The 16,285-nt window shown below is 40.3% G+C and overlaps 1 protein-coding gene and 1 long non-coding RNA gene across 5 annotated transcripts; one reads left to right on the plus strand and one right to left on the minus strand.

Annotated features, from left to right (window-relative positions):
* Positions 1 to 10,562: 10,562 nt before the first annotated feature.
* LOC145425573 (uncharacterized) lies at positions 10,563 to 12,217 on the minus strand. Its single transcript, XR_013906290.1, has 3 exons — positions 12,079 to 12,217; positions 11,336 to 11,483; positions 10,563 to 10,812 (listed from the first exon to the last, which is right to left on the minus strand). It is a non-coding gene; the product is annotated as an uncharacterized LOC145425573 (long non-coding RNA).
* Positions 10,719 to 15,173, plus strand: LOC113017196 (uncharacterized). Of its 4 annotated transcripts, none has more exons than XM_080298698.1 (5): positions 10,719 to 10,820; positions 11,185 to 11,544; positions 13,108 to 13,185; positions 14,548 to 14,633; positions 14,805 to 15,173. In XM_080298698.1, the coding sequence occupies exons 1-5, from the start codon at positions 10,730 to 10,732 to the stop codon at positions 14,838 to 14,840; spliced, it is 651 nt and encodes a 216-aa protein (XP_080154824.1). In that variant the 5' UTR covers positions 10,719 to 10,729; the 3' UTR covers positions 14,841 to 15,173. The 4 variants fall into 4 exon arrangements, with proteins under 4 accessions (XP_080154824.1, XP_080154826.1, XP_080154823.1 ...); XM_080298697.1 differs by having other exon boundaries at positions 10,730 to 10,820; positions 11,182 to 11,544; XM_080298700.1 differs by lacking the exon at positions 13,108 to 13,185.
* Positions 15,174 to 16,285: the final 1,112 nt, after the last annotated feature.

Raw genomic sequence — 16,285 nt, forward strand, 5'->3', positions numbered from 1 at the left:
TCAAGTAAAAGTGAGAAAGTACTAGCTCTGACATATTTCTGTTGTCTACATTGTAGACGGTGATTTTGCCTCTAAACAGGAAAATTATTACAGTCAGGGGTTAAAGTGGATTCAGCAGGTGGAGGAACCCTAAAATTGGTTGTAGTGGCTCAGTGGGCAAACAAATCAGGACTCAGAATAATTACTGCTGAGAGCTTCAGTAGATTTTCGTCATGTACAGGCTGTGATCATCCGACCTGCTGCTCTTTGTGGATTTAACAACTTAATTCAACCAGATGTCAGCAGATGTTTGATGAGTTGTCCTGGCTCATTTTTCATCCTTTATGCAGACAGTACAATGTTTATACTGTCTTTATGTTAGACAGTATGTAGTTGGTACAAAAGTGGAGTTCAGTCAATGGATCTCAGGATCACCAGTTAAAATTCTGCTACACTTGATGTAACCTAACTCTGAGCATGAATCCACAGCCACTGTGCACCAGTCACACACATTAAAGTTGTTTTTGTTTTCTTTGGCTGGCTCAAGCTTAAATACATACAAATACATATAAACTAATTATTGTGCTGCTGCTCTAATAATCTGTGGAAAGCTCTGCAACGGCACTGCTGTCATCCTGTCTGTCTACACTCACATTTATGACCTTTCAGAATCACCGCTGATGATCCACAATTAAACTACATGTTAGTTGTAATCCAATTTTTTTTTTTCAAGTAACGACTAAAGTAAGGGATTACTATTGCAAAAAAGGTAATTCGATTACCGTTACTTTCCCATAAGCACGCTGCATTACTGCGTTACTAAAACCTGCCGTACTCCTGCTATACAGGTGAAAATAGAACAACCGGACTGCTGAGTCTTGGATTATTTTTATTTTCTGCTGTGTTTTACTTGCATCTATTTAAAAGACTGACTGTAAACACAAAAACCTATTTTATTTTATGCGCAGGAATGTGCATAAAATAGGTTTAAATGTTAAACTAATTTCTTCCAGTCAGAGAATGTTGCATATAATTTAATTTTTGTCTGATGCATTCACACTCCTACCATCTGGAAAAAGGTACCGAAGCATTCGGGCACACACATCCAGACTGTGCAACAGCTTTTTTCCACAAGCCATCCGTCTCCTCAACAAAAAGGGACTGGACTGATAAACACACACACGCGCACACACTCATATACACACACACACAACATTATCACTCAGCTTAACTTAACTACCTCAAGCATTGAGTCTAAACTGACTAATCAACACAAGCGCAAACACACCGACCCACACCGACCTACACCATCAAACTATCGTACACACCAACCTGTAAATGCTCTTTTGCACAATATTATTACTGGTCTTTTTGCACTAACTTCTTTACTTCCTAGTCTTCCTTAGATAGTTAGATAGTTAGGTTTTTTTTTTTGTTAATTTATGTTGTAATTTATGTTAGGTCAGTCTGTCTTGTCTCTGCTAGCTAACTCTTAGTTAGCTAGTTTAGTGTTTTTCTCTGTTAACTTATGTTGTAAGTTTATGTTGCATGTAGCACTTTGGTCCTGGAGGAACGTTCTTTCGTTTCACTGTGAACTAAATGTATATGGTTGAAGTGACAATAAAGCCAACTTGAACTTGAACTTGAAAGTTAAAATATTAAAACTAATAAAAAAAATTTAAAAAGTGAATTTTTCCATTTGGTTACATAGTAGATTTGGGTTGAATGATCTATTGCTTTATCACATATTTAGGTTGTAAATCATGTTTTAAAAATGTGACAAAGTAACTAATTAATTTCGAAAAAGAGTAATCAGTAAAGTAATGGGATTACTTTTTAGGGGAAGTAATCAGTAATTAGTTACTGATCACTGATTACTGATCAGCATAAAGTTAACAAGCAAGTTTGAAAAACTGTTACAGCGCAAACATATCAGCACTTTCAGCACCAACTAACACCTGCAGTCACATTTGGCGCCCCCTACTGTCACTCTGTAATGACTGCAGGAAGAAGGTCTAAATGTGAATGAAACCAGCACAGAGTCAGGAGCAGAGAGGTCCTTGAAGCTGCAGATCAGACTGTAAAGATGAATTGTTGAGGAGGAAGAAGCAGATGTGAAGTTTTCAGTGTGACAGCATGTTGTCAGTCAGAGCTGCTCACAGTATAAATGTGGGAGTAGAAGGAAGGACGAGAGCAGTATTACTGCACTTCAGCCAGTAGAGGGCAGCGCTCTCATGAACTAACATCTGCTTCCATCATCTCACACATCAGCACTTTGATTGTTTATATTTTATGCTCTAGATTGTTTTAAGGTAACAGTGTCTTCCTAATATACTGAGGATGAGGACCCACTCACCAACAAATAACTTCAGTCTGAGAGCTGAAGTTTGTCTTTCAGCTGAATCAGACGGCTGATTAATTCATAAACAGATGTTTCTGTTATTGTAAATAAATAGTTGTTTCCTGAGTTTGAGCCTTTTCCCATCTCTCGTTGCTCTTTAATGTGTGAGTCCAGCTGTGACAGTATGTCAGTACATACATCATGTTGGACATCATGTGTATCATAATCAGTGATTGTCTTTTTCTTCTATCATTATTCTGTAGTGAACTTATAAATAATGACCGAGACTAGACTTATCATTACTTTGAGTTACAGGTTAATCTGTTGACTTTAGGTAAAAGTCAGATGTCAAAGGGGTCTTTTTTTAAAATATATTTTAAATCTTGGTACCCTACTTTCTAAATCTTGACCTTACACAGCACACTAGCAAGAATCATATCTAAGTTTTAATGCTTTTCTGCTGAAACCATTTTGAGCTCCTCTTTGTGAAGCTGTCCCTGTGTTTGTAGTGCTCACTGTTTACTGATATATACACCATTAAATGTGCAGCAATGACCTTTAGAAACTGATCAGACAAGAGTTTCTGGTTTGGAGTGACACATTAATTCTTGTCTCAATTTGTTACCTGTTTGGCTCCAGTGACTCATTTCACTTTGACATCGACAGTTTGGATCACTGTGTGAGAGTCTGGGGTCTTCATCTGTGCTAAGTCTTCTTTTTATTTGTTTGTTTGTTTGTTTTGGTGTCAGAGAACTCGACAGACAAGAACCTGCATCTATGTTTGTAAAGAACTGTTCTTGGAGCAAGACTTGACTTGAAGCTCTGAACTGTCTGTGACCCAGTGTTGTATTATTTTTGTGGTTTGTTATTCTTTAGTGCTTAACCCTTTAAGACCTACCATAGAACCAAGTTCGCCAGAGCTTATATTATATTTTTACATGCTGTGGAGCCATTTTTGGGAGCATTTCAAGTTGCTATATATCAATACAACCATTATAGCCCAAACTTTAATAATATGTCTGCATTAGGTGCATAGTAATTACATAAATTGCAAAAAAGTGCAATAAACTACAAAAAAATTGAAAATCGTTTTTGTTTTTTTAACATATATTTCTAGTTAGAGAAATTTAAGAGGCTTATCCCTCAAAACTGTAAATACAAAAAAGTTACACAAACTAGTTTCCCACCACAGGAAATTTATTTTGAGTGTCTTCATAGTTTTATTTTTGAAATACACCAATTTTTATATACTGCAGGAAAAACGAAAATAAATATTATAATGCAAATTTGCAAAATAACAGCATATGCATCAAAATAAACTATTTCCAGCAGTGCAATATGAGTCCTAAGCATCCCAGAAACGACACAGAAAGTCATAAACTCAAACATAACTTTTTAAAACACATAAGAAGTAAAACACAAGCTCATAAGGGCCCGATCGTAAAAAACTACATTTCCGCAAAATGACGTCACTTCCGGTTTCGGGCAGGTCATGCGGTCATGTGATAGTTCGCGCTGATGGACGTAGGAAGTGTTACAAACAGCTGATGGATCGGCGAAGCGTGTTTCTGGAATATCATGTTTTTGTTGCTGCAAGTGATTTTTATGCAGTTTTTGCAAAGCTATATGTGGAAGGAAACTGTGACCTAGGACAAGCTGATGGCATAAGATGTAAGTACAACTCCTCCAGTTTCATATGCAAAAAAAATTATTGTGCTAGCTTAAGTGGTTGCAGAGCTACCGGGATTTAAAAATAGTTACGCAAAACAGAGCGTGCCGCTCCGATCGGCTGTAAAGGGTTAATATGAGTTTGGTGCCTTTGAGTTTTGTCAATGAATTTCCTGTTTTACTTTGAAGGTGTGTGTCTTATGTTGATGTTTCCTCTTTTGCGTCCACCTGGTCCCTTCAGTTAATTTGTATCAGCTGTGTTCCCCTTCTGGTCCTTGTTCCCCGTGTGTTTGCCTCTGTATTTTTCTGCCTCCACAAGTCCTGCACTTGGGTCCTTTTTATCCTGCCTGCCTACACACAGACCGTGACATGTACTTTCAGTATTAAGTTAGCTTCAAAATCAAAGGTCATAACCTAACCTTACTGACCAATCAAATCTTAGGTAAAGATGATCAATTAAATAACTGAACATTTTTAATTAATGCTTCTTTTAAAAAAAAGTAAGTATAAACTAATTTTGGAGGTGTTTGGTTGATTTTGAGGTTTAGACTAATCAGCTTTGTTCTGCACTCAATCGGAGCCAGAGAGCTCACTTTTTCTACTTTCAAAGGAAAATCTTGTAGTGCTGAAGGGCAGAGGGCACTAGAATCATGGTTCACGCTGGCGTTCATTTGTAGAGTTACAGTGTTATAACCAGTGTTGGGACTAACGCGTTATTAAGTAACGCGTTACAGTAACTACGTTATTATTGTGGTAACGAGCACGGTAACTAGTTATTATGCCAAAATCAGGAACGCGTTAGTCGTTACTGGGATTTAGATAGGGTCGTTACTCGTTACTTCGTGTGGTGGCTATCGCGGAGCTTCCACAGATTCAGTAACATTAGCAAGTGGTGGAGGCCAGCAGGTGGATGAGAGAAAGCAACACGTTCTCGGGCTGGAGAAAGGGGACGCAGAAGGAAAAGAGACCCGAGGCGGCCGGTCCAAGTGTGAACTGAACTTCAGGTAAGAAGTTATGACCTGCAGTCTCTTTGGGTCAGATATAAACCAAGTTTAGGTGGAGTTTATTTTGGTTATGCTGACTTTTTCCGTACTGCGTGCTAGCTAGCATGACGGAGTTTCTATACAGCTGGGTGGGTGCTATGAAGTTAATGATGTTGAACTTTATTTTGTTCATAAGTTATTAGAGTTGTCAACCGTCCCGTCTGGTATTCAGAGAAAATATTACGCGTTTCTTATTGAGGTGAAAAGGAACAGTTTGTCCCGTAATTCAGCTACAATGAAAAAGACACAAAGCTGGAGTTATTCTGTGTCTTTGCTGCACAGCTGCCTCTTCTTCTCTCATTCTCCCCCCTCCCTCTCCCGTTTCTACTTCAATCATGAAACTGATCAATGATCAGCTGATCGGCTCTCTTGTTTGTTTATCGCCCACTTTGCGCCGAAAGAGGAAACCAGCGGATGTCGCGCTAAACAACAGCAGCACGTTTAAGCTTGATCAGCTGTTGTTAGAATTTATTTAATATTAATTTCTAGTATCAGCTGATGTTTGCTGGAGCCACAGCTGCAAAAAAGCTGCTGGTCATGATGTCGGTTTGTATATCTGGTGAGAGGGAAACATGAAGATGAAACCAGGAGATGTCCTTACTGAATCATCAGAGCTGAACAGGTGATGGAGAAACAGGTTTACCTTTTAGGTGACATGAATGAGTTGAAGGGAAGTTATGAACTGTTTCTGAGAGACAAATAACACCAGGATCCTTTTTTACGCTGACAGCTGGTAACTGTGCAGGGGCGGATCTAGCAAAGTTTTGCCAGGGGGGCCAGGTAGGGCATTAACAGGGAGAGGTGGGCACAAAGAAATACTTTTCTATCTTATTCTCATTTAAAATGTCTCGCTTTTAAAAAATAATTATCTGAATCTTACAACAAACGATTGATGGATTGATGCATATATACCATCAAAACAGTGTACATCACTGACACAACAGCGTTTGTTTTCATTCAAAGGCTTTATGATTTTTCCTATAATGGTGGGCCGGTCTCTAGTCAAAATGTCCGGGCCAATTTTCTGTCCCAGTCCAGCCCTGTATGCAGCTCATCTGCAGTCTGATGTTACCTACATCTTCCTATTCAGAAGGCAGAATTTCCGAGTTCTGAGTACAATCGAAATCACCACGACTGCAGTTTTTGTGTTGGATGTAAAAGGCGCACATGACGCTGTGACGTAGGCTAGAATCATGGCAGCAGTCAATGACGGTCCAGGCGTGGGATTTCTCTCGTGGAAATATGCACATTATCTTTTCCTTTCTATTGGTAGGTGGCACAGTGCACTTGTGGCAAGTAAGCAAGCTAGAAGACTGGCAAAGTTATGGAAGCAACACATTAACAAGAGAATTCTGAGTAAAACCAAAGTTACTTTCCCTAGTAACTAGTTACTTTGAAAGTAACGAGTAACTTGAAGTAACTGGGTTACTTTTGAGAGAAGTAACTAGTAATGTAACTAAGTTACTATTTTAAAGTAACTTACCCAACACTGGTTATAACACTTTTTGTTCATTTGTAATGTGAATTGTACCCGTTTGTGTGATATTGAGTGTGACTAACAATGTCCACCATGACTGAGACTGCTGTGCCAGTTGATTAGCTCTGGTCAGAAGTATTGAGTCACTGAGAGACAAGTAGTGTTGCATAATGAACATGTGCTACTGAGTATGTGTCTGTGAGCTAAAAGCAATGATAGTAATGTCACCTATGCAAACATCAGTCCATTCTTGTTGCAGTGGTGTGATGTTTAAGATGACTTTGTGTCGTTTGTCTGGCTTCAGTCACAATAAACAGATAAGCGCACTAAAGGGTTTGCCACTTTGCAGAAAAGCAGGACTCAATTGCAGGACTTCTTTAGCAGAGACAGTGAATTATTTACTGTGAAATCGGTGCAAAAACAACCGTTCCAAAAATTTGACATTCACAGCAGTGTAATCCCAGCTCTCAGTGCGATGCTCCACGTACAAAAACACTCCATCCACAGCTCCTCCAATTTACAAAGAGTCTCTGAGCTTTCTCCATCTCCACTCCACAGGAGAACACAGGTAAGTAATTCTCTTTTTTTTTTTTTTTTTTTTTGCTTGTCCCGTTTGGCTCTTTTACCATCAGAATTATTGTCTAAAGGCAAAGAAAGATGCCCAACGGATTTACTTTACCAAATTGACCATCCCAGCCTTGCCATAATGGTCTATTTGATTCACCTTTTATTGTTTATTTTATTTTCACTTGCTGAATACGGGACAGATTTGACTGGGGGAAAGAAAGGGAGAAAGAAAGAGGGAAAGAGAAACAGCTGAGAAGAGGGACGGGGGAGAAGGGCAAAAAACAAAAACCAACAGAATGGGCAGAAAAAACAAAAAAAGAAAAAGAAAATGCATATATCGATCACCTGGATCACCTGTTGAGAAAGAAAAAGGAAAACAAGCAGAAGAGAACAAGAGTAATAGAATAAACAGCATCACAATGATATATGGGAATATGACAGTAAATACTAAATATTAAACATTATTGTGCAGCACATAAGATCAACAGAACACAGTGTGCTTTGAGGTAGGAGCCAAAAAGGGTGTAGTTTGTGGGTGTGATCACCCGTGTGTACACCTGTGAGCATGGACGCGCTTGTTTTTAAAAGGTTCCTTCATGTAATGATCTGCTAGAGGGTGTGGGGGGGCCACAGCCCCGTCCTCCAGGGCGTGAAGCAGGTATGGAGGAGATCAAAACTCCAGACATCCAGAGGCCCCCAGAACACAAGAGACCAAGGAAGACCAACAGAGGGGCAGCTGCGCCACTGTCCCAGAAAGAGCTGAGGAGAGTCCCAGATGAGGGTTCACTCAGCAGCCGCGGAGCAGAAGCCAGGGGGAGTTGCAGTGACGCGCCCGTGAGCTCCGCCGGCAGCCAGCCGTGCCTGAGTGACCGAGCCCCAGGCCGAGAGGCCGGGGGCACCCCACCTCCGAAGTGGCCCGAGCGAGCCCCAGGCTCCAGGCCCCGACAAGCGGCCGCCAAGGAGTGAGCCGGTGTGTACCTGGACGCCCATCCCCAGGTAAGTAATTCTCACATAACAAGACTGTCTGTTTGTTATACAACAACCCAGCGCTGACTACAACTTAGATACTCTCCTGAATATTGTCTCTTAACCAGGCAGGAACGTGCAGCCCCGAAACTGAAGCTCAAAGTCCTCAAAGTCCTGATGCTGCACAAAGACGAGAACACCGGAATGTGCACACACAAAGACACACAGATAGTGAAGGGAGAGAGGGAGAGCTTGAGGAGGACAGAAAGACAGAAATGGCAAGTCAGACCTGGAGAATGACAAAAATACAATATATAAAATACTGCAAAATCATGATGCATTAAAGTGGTGTTTGTGTGGTTGAGAAAGTGAAGACACATTAATGTGTTTGCTGTGATGCAATCAAGGTCAGCCGTTCCTGCCTCCCTCATGCTCAGTGTTTACCTGATAAATAGATCATGGAATGTTAGAAACCTGCAGTGACTCGTTAATCCTTGTTTCAGTTTGTTACCTGCTCGGCTCCAGAGACACATTTCACTTTGACAACAACAGTTTGGATCACTGTGTCGGAATATGGGCTCTTTATCTGTGGTAAGACCTCTTTTTATTTATTTGGTGGGGGGGGGGGGGGGGGGGGTTGTTTTGTTTTCTATATTTATGTTTATAAAGAACTGTTCTTGGAATCATGCAGAGACCTGCAGGACTTTGTCTCATTAAGGTGACTTAAAAGAAACTCTGAGCTTTCAGTTTCAGTTATGTGCTTAAGTTACACTGATATGGAGGATTGTAATTTCAAAATAAAAGATCATAACATAACTCTAACCCTGCTGACTAATCTCACGATCATCATTCAAATAAGTGAACATCGTATCTGATGCTTCTTTAGAAAAAGAAGTGCAACCTAATTATTTTGGATGCTGGTGTTTAGTGGTGTATGAGCTGATTGATGTTCCTGGTGAGTGTTTCATTATTCACCATTAAACACTTTTCTTTATTGTATTTGCCACATAGAGATACAACACAGCTGACTGCAGCAGCAAGGTTGTTTTTTTTTTTCAGATTTTCTTTCTGTCATGACAGCTACATTAAAAAAGACTCATTGACACAAACTCAGGAGCCCAGCTGTCTGAAACGACAGAAGATGAAGCAGGTTTACTGAATTTATGAAACATAATTCTAAGCTTTAACTGAGTATGGACCTGTCTGTGCTGAATTGTGACAATCATCAGTTACACAATTTTATTTTAGCTTTTTTAGTTAAGACAATTATGGTTACATTCATCAACAAGTCATCAGGTTTGTTCTGCACAGGGGCGGATCTAGAAGGGTGGCATCTCTTGCCACCCCTAGTGCCACCTTTTTGCATATGACAGTGTAGTTTATTAATATAAGATTAGCATTAGCTTAAAGCGCATTACCACGTTGAGCTTAGCTACAGTTAACACTGAATATAAATTCTAAAATTGAATGTATTGCATAGTGCAGTGCTTCTTAAACTTTTCACAATGAGTACCACCTCATAAAATATATGGCTCTTGTATCATCTTTATGACCCACATTAAAGTGATTTGGTTGTTTAGGAAGAGGGGAAAGTTTTGGGAGTGACGGCAGCGGCCCATATTGCCCATATCACAAACCGCCACAAAGTAAAATACGAATGTAAAATCAAAAGTAGTCAAAATGGCCGATAACATTTTGGATCTCAGAGGGTTAACCGAACAACTCGTGAAAAAGGTAGGTTAGAATTTTAGTTCATGACAGATTTCTGACATTTTGTGCAAATTTAAGCAACAATTTGATTTTTTTCTAACAAAAACCAGTGAAAGTGAAGTTAGTTTTGTGTTTGTAAATGAACCACACCGTGTTGTGTAGCTTTCTGGATTTTATATTTATTAATAATACAGGCTAAACAAACACACACTGTCTCATAGCATCTATTGGTGTGGAGTCTTTTTGTGTCTCAGGAAGGCAAAAAGGAAAAAAAAAAAAAAAAAAAAATATATATATATATATATATATATATATATATATATATAAAAATTAGTATATTTATCATCCAAATTAAAAAGTTGCTTTTCTTTTTACAGCATGTTAGTGATGGGTTATAGTGAGGATGGCGTCACTTCTCATTGAAAGCAGAGGCAGTTTTTAATTAGATATTAATAATTAGATATATTATTTATTTATTTATTTAGACTAATAATGGTGACCTGCTTGGACCAAAGCCTCCAGGCTGATTTTTTTTTTGTCCCAGTACAAGCCCGACCAGAATATATCTAAAATCATTACTCTGTTATTTAATAAGTGACGATCTAAAGTTTCATAGTAACTATTTTTAAAAAATGCATAATTGCTCAACACTGAAACAGCTTCTTGAATGTGACTTCACTGGGACTGAACCTGTTTTCCTGTTGATGTTACAGAGTGAAGGAAATCACTGATCAACAGTGCAGGATCTGCAGTCTGGAGATGTTGTTCAGAGTAGACAGATGAAGAAACACATCACAGAGAAGCTCTGAACTTGAAATCCTCGAAGAGAGGTAAGATTTCTTTAATGTTGTTAAAGAATCAGAAACAGTAACATTTAGAATAAAACACATGATGTTATATTAGTCTGCTGGACTTCCTGTGAGATGCAGAGAGTAACAGGAAGCTTGTTTTGCTTGTTGATTTTCAGAGTAATGAGTGATGGCTCTTCAGGAGATCAGTGTGATCTTCACACACAGACCCTCGGCCTTCTCTGCTGCTGTGCTGCTTCTAACACTCGTCCTCTGCAGAGGTGAGCAAAAACTGCTGAGCATTTAAACTTATCTATGATCAGAGCAGACACAGATCAGGGTATATGAATTATGATTATTTATATTTTGTACTGTTTACTTTTTGTTGTTTTGTGTAAACAAATGAGTCGAGAAAATGTGATTCTAGGCATCATGATTGTTGGAAACTTCTCAAATCTTTAGGATGAACCAGAACCACCAGGACCAGATTGTGGAGTTATGAATGAATGAATATAGCAGGCTGTGGTGGGGGCCTTGAAGCTCATTGGATTATAACAGAAATGATGCTTCGTTTATTCCTGTGTTTTACAGTCTGATGTTGTATAAAGTTGTGAGTGTGTCTGCTCCTCTCTGTCTCCTTAGCAGGATCATTTGTAGTGGATGTGACACAGAGCTCCTATCAGGCAGAGGAGAACCACAACATCACACTGGAGTGGACGTTCACCACCAAACCAGACACGCCCATCTCAGCACTGAAGATCTCCTGTTACCTGAATACTGATCAAACATACTCAACTCTGTATTTTCTTCGTGGTGGTGTCGAGTTCTCAGAGTTTCAGGATGAAGAGTTTTCAGGACGAGTCCAGAGTGACAAAGACGGCCTCAGAGAAGGACGAATCAGACTCCAGCTGTCCAGACTCAGGACTGAGGACTCGGGTCTGTACCTGTGTGAGGTGGACACAGGTTATGGCCGCGGCTACAACAGCTGCAGAGTCACCGTCTCTGGTAAGATGATTCATTTATACACATGTGATCACTGTGAGCTGTTAAACTGGATCAAGGTTGGATCCTGACATTGGTGTTTATAAACCTAACATTTCATTTTTTGAAGAGAGAAAAAGAAAAATAGCTCTCTTAAGATAAGTTTCCCCCTTCATAAAAACTGTGTCTTTATAAATATCCTGTTTGATTGATGAAGTTTCCGATTCCGGACAAAAATGACCAGAAAAACTGTGTAGTTAGAAACTTACATCCATAAACTGCATCACACAGACACACATCTGCTAATTAGTACTGAGTACAGTAACAGACCTGTAAGAAACAAACCACAGAAATGATATGATGGTAAAAGTATCCATGGAGACCAACACTGGTGTCACGGCTGCCGAGGCGAGCCATGTGGAGTTAGAAGGACCCAAGATGCAGGCAGTGGATGAGATGCCGGTGAGTTTTATTTACAGAGGTGTAGTGGCAAATAAACAGTGGGGCATAACAAATAACTGAAGACACCTAAACTGGGAGAACTAAAAAATAACAGACCTGGGAGCATACGACAATGGGATGAGAAGCAGAGAGACGCAGACGAGGAACAGGACACCGTGGAACAGGACACCGTGGAACAGGACACCGTGGAACAGGACACCGTGGAACAGGACACCGTGGAACAGGACACCGTGGAACAGGACACCGTGGAACAGGACACCGTGGAACAGGACACCGTGGAACACTGAGCAATACAGACAAACTGGCAACAGGCAGGTGAACACACAGGGCTTAAATACACACACCAGTAATCAGGGGATGAGAGACAGGAGGGCAACACAGCTGGGAGGAATCTGAGCTGACGGGACAGGGGAAACGTAAACTGAGCACACTCACATATGACACAGACCTTCACAATAAAACAGGAAACTCAGACACATGGAACCAGACAAGACATTGAACTAAACAGACAGATTCACAAACAGATGGGGTGACACCATAGACAGACAGATACAGACGCAGACTCAGAGGCAGACCGAATATAACACATAGAACCTAAACAATCATCATCATCATCTAGAAAATGATAACAAACTAAAAGCACTGGGTCACCGACCCAGGACCATGACAACTGGTTCATGTAGAAGACTGTAAACATGATTATTTCTGCTTTAAGTTGGACTTTTTAACACAAGAGTCTTTGTGGCTTACACTCACGTGAGGCTAATTCTTCATGGAGCTGCTGGTCCAGGTAACATCCCTGAAGGAGGCCTCTGAGTCTGAGTCGACCACAGAAATCCACAGTGTCCAACCTCAGTGACACTGTTACTGAGCAGCTTCATCAGGACATGTGAGGAAACCAACACTGAAGAGCTACAAACTGTTTCTCTCATCACAACAGTTTGTTTGTTTTTTGGTTCTTCATTGTTGGTTTCATGTTTCAGTTTTGTTTCAGTGTTCAGTTTCCACTTGGTAGCAATAAAACTGTGTACAGAGCCGAGAGCAGCTTAATTCACTGCTACATTACATCAATTTTAAGTTAATAAAACAATTTATTAAACAATATTTTATTTTACTTTATTTTAGAATCAAAGCCTGAGAAGAATGAAACAACTCAGCAACCTGGAAATCTCCAACCACCAAATCTGAATGACGAGACCAGACGTAAAAATAAAGTCTTTACAGTTTACAAAATCATTCTTTCATTGTATTGCTTATACACAGTACAGTCAGGAGATATGGGCCAAATCTGAGAACTGGGTTAATTTACCAGAACAGAAAACACAGTTTTCTAGAAATGGATTTCGTTCAGTCTCAGACTAAAAGGAGTCCAAGACTAGGCTCGTTCTATAGAAGTGAAACTGAGTCTGTGTAGTGTTGGCTTAATGAAAGGTAATGGTCAGTGTTGGGGAGTAATGGAATACATGTACCGCCGTTACGTATTTAAAATACAAAATATGAGTAACTGTATTCCGTTACAGTTACCATTTAAAAAGGTGGTATTTAGAATACAGTTACTTTGTTGAAATAAATGGATTACACGACGGTATTTTCCTGTTTCATATTGTCGTGGGTCAGGACTGTTTGGGTTTTGTTTGACAGCTATGTTCCTGTGTGTTTCCTGGGTGAGAGAGCGCCTTTTTGTTGTTGTTGTTGTTGTGCTAAGCTACAGAATGCTACAGGCATAGCCCTAAAGAATGTAGCCTCATAGACAGTGTAGTCCGTGTTGCAGGGAGAATGGACCGCCATACCTGTTATGTGTCTTTGAGCGCGAGGAGGGAGAAAAAGGAAGTAGAAAAGTACGAGCAGTCATCGAGCAAAAACGGGAGCTGGAAGCATGTAAATATAATAATAACCACTGCAGCCAAGAAGACTGCCTGACGAGCCCAGTTGTAAGTAAGCTATTAAGACTCGACTGTACACTGTGTTCATGTTTTCCTCCGAAACAATAAGTTCCGTTGGAGCAGCCTTTCAACGCCTCTCTCTGTCTCTCGCTAGCAAAGTTGACCCAGACAACAAAGTAAAGCTATTTTTTGGCAACGAGCCCGACACAGAACCCGACGTATTAGCCAGAGGTCCCTTTACTACGGTTCGGAGTAACCTTCCCAACACTGGTAATGGTAGGGAGGTAATGAAACATCAGGCTAACAATACAAACAGTTTTCATCTTAGATCATCTTTGAAAATCTGGAAAACAACAAAGTAAAATCCTCCCATAAACCTGCAGCTCTTTCAGGTAAACATACTGAGGTTCTGATTCAAAATGTCAAATATCAGTTTTATCCAGTTCTGGGTTTTGGGGCCTCGAGTCTTTCCTGGGGCAAAAGGCCTGATGTAACCTGGAGGTCACCAGACTGTAAGTGGAGATAAATTAAATGAAACATGTAAATAAAGTCTGGTGTTCACCTCTCAGAGTAATACTGGTTTTTACCTAATTCCACTTATTGTCTTTAAAATGTGCTCATTTACATCATTAACACTGAATTATGTTTGTACTGTGTTTGTAACTGTGGATTGTCTTTGTAGGCCAGGGAAGAATCGTCATGACTGTATTCATCTGTATCTCTGTGTTCCCGTGGGGATTTATGTTTTATCATAATTGTAGAGAACACGTAAGTCTGTGATTTTCTTGTAAGAGCTGTAAATGTAAAAATATCAGAACATTTAACAGATTTTTACAGTATGTGTCAGAATCATTTGCTCTGTCACAGTTTAAGTTTCTTAAACTTGTCATATTCAGTATAACTCAGTGAATCTTTCAATTTTCTTTCATTTTTAAACAGAGGAGGACTTCCTCACGCAAAACCACAAGTTCTTGATGAAGACTTTCTGGACCTCGTTCAGGTTCATGACTGTTAGCATCTCATCTCAGACTGTGAATAGAAACACATAACATCCTGATGATAAACCAGATTTGAAGTTTCCCGTTTTGATGCTGTTCAGTAAGTTGGTGCTGGGAACCAACGGAGGGAAAAACAACAACTTAAACAACAGAGAAAACTGTTGAATTCAGGGCTTCAGACCAACATCGATATCTTTCATCACATTCTGAGATAGAACAGCGGGAGAGTGACAGTCAGAGTAGTGCCTTTCTCATGGACAGAAGCCTGAAACCGTACTAATCACTACTGTCAATAAAAGCACTGCTAAAATAATAATGGATTGGATTTATATAGCGCTTTTCAAGGCACCCAAAGCGCTTTACAATACCACTATTCATTCACTCTCACATTCACACACTGGTGGAGGCAAGCTACAGTTGTAGCCACAGCTGCCCTGGGGCAGACTGACAGAAGCGAGGCTGCCATATCGAGCCATCGGCCCCTCTGGCCAACACCAGTAGGCAAGTAGGGTAAAGTGCCTTGCCCAAGGACACAACGACCAGGACAGAGCCCAGGGATCGAACCGGCGACCTTCCAGTTACAGATGCGATTCCATCCATTCCATTCCATGCCAAAACGGCAAAGCTGACGTGTCCATCCTTGGATCCTGTGTCACACCCACATTCTCACCTGAGGTTTCAGTGACGTCATCACACCTGTCAAAAATCTGATTTCTAACAAATAGCATTAGTGCAGATCAGCCAGTAGATGGCAGCATCTTGTTAAATCTACCTCCATGAGTTTACGGTATGATAATAATAGCTGAACTGTCTGTACAGTTGTTGTATTGTTTGAGTTTAGTATCAGGTAATTATGATGACAAATAAGAACCAGTTTCCTTATCTGCATGAATTTGGCCACCAAAACCACTTCAGGTGTTTGATGCATAATAACTTTGACATTTTTAATCACTTGTTGTGCTGCTATTTTGAAATGTGTGTGTTTTTGTTTTGTTTTTTGTTTGTTTTTTGGTGGTGTGAAGATTGTACAAAGACAAAATATCAAATGTTTGTAGATACAGTACAGTTTATAGTGACGTTTATGCTGGAAACAAGGCAGTAACAGGCTCTGTGCTGCACTGGGTCGGCTCTGATCACCAATGGCGTGTCCAGCGGGGTGTCCTGGGGGGGCACAGGCCACCCCCCCAACTAGACTGGCCACCCCAGGTGCCACCCCAAAGGTAAAACAATAAAATTCAATCAAATCAAATTGTGTTTTCACGGTGAAGCTCAGATATCCGAGTGTAAGTGAATGCAGCATCGGCTTCTGCGCTATGTGCATCACCTTAGCAAAGGTAGGAGAGCCAAGCAGGAAAGACGGCACTGCAGGAAACAATTTTTCGGTGAAAGAAAATGAGGACAGAATAAATGTCCCGGTAAGTA

Source organism: Astatotilapia calliptera, chromosome 3 (genome assembly GCF_964374335.1).
Source record: "Astatotilapia calliptera chromosome 3, fAstCal68.1, whole genome shotgun sequence".
Taxonomy (NCBI): Eukaryota; Metazoa; Chordata; class Actinopteri; order Cichliformes; family Cichlidae; genus Astatotilapia; species Astatotilapia calliptera.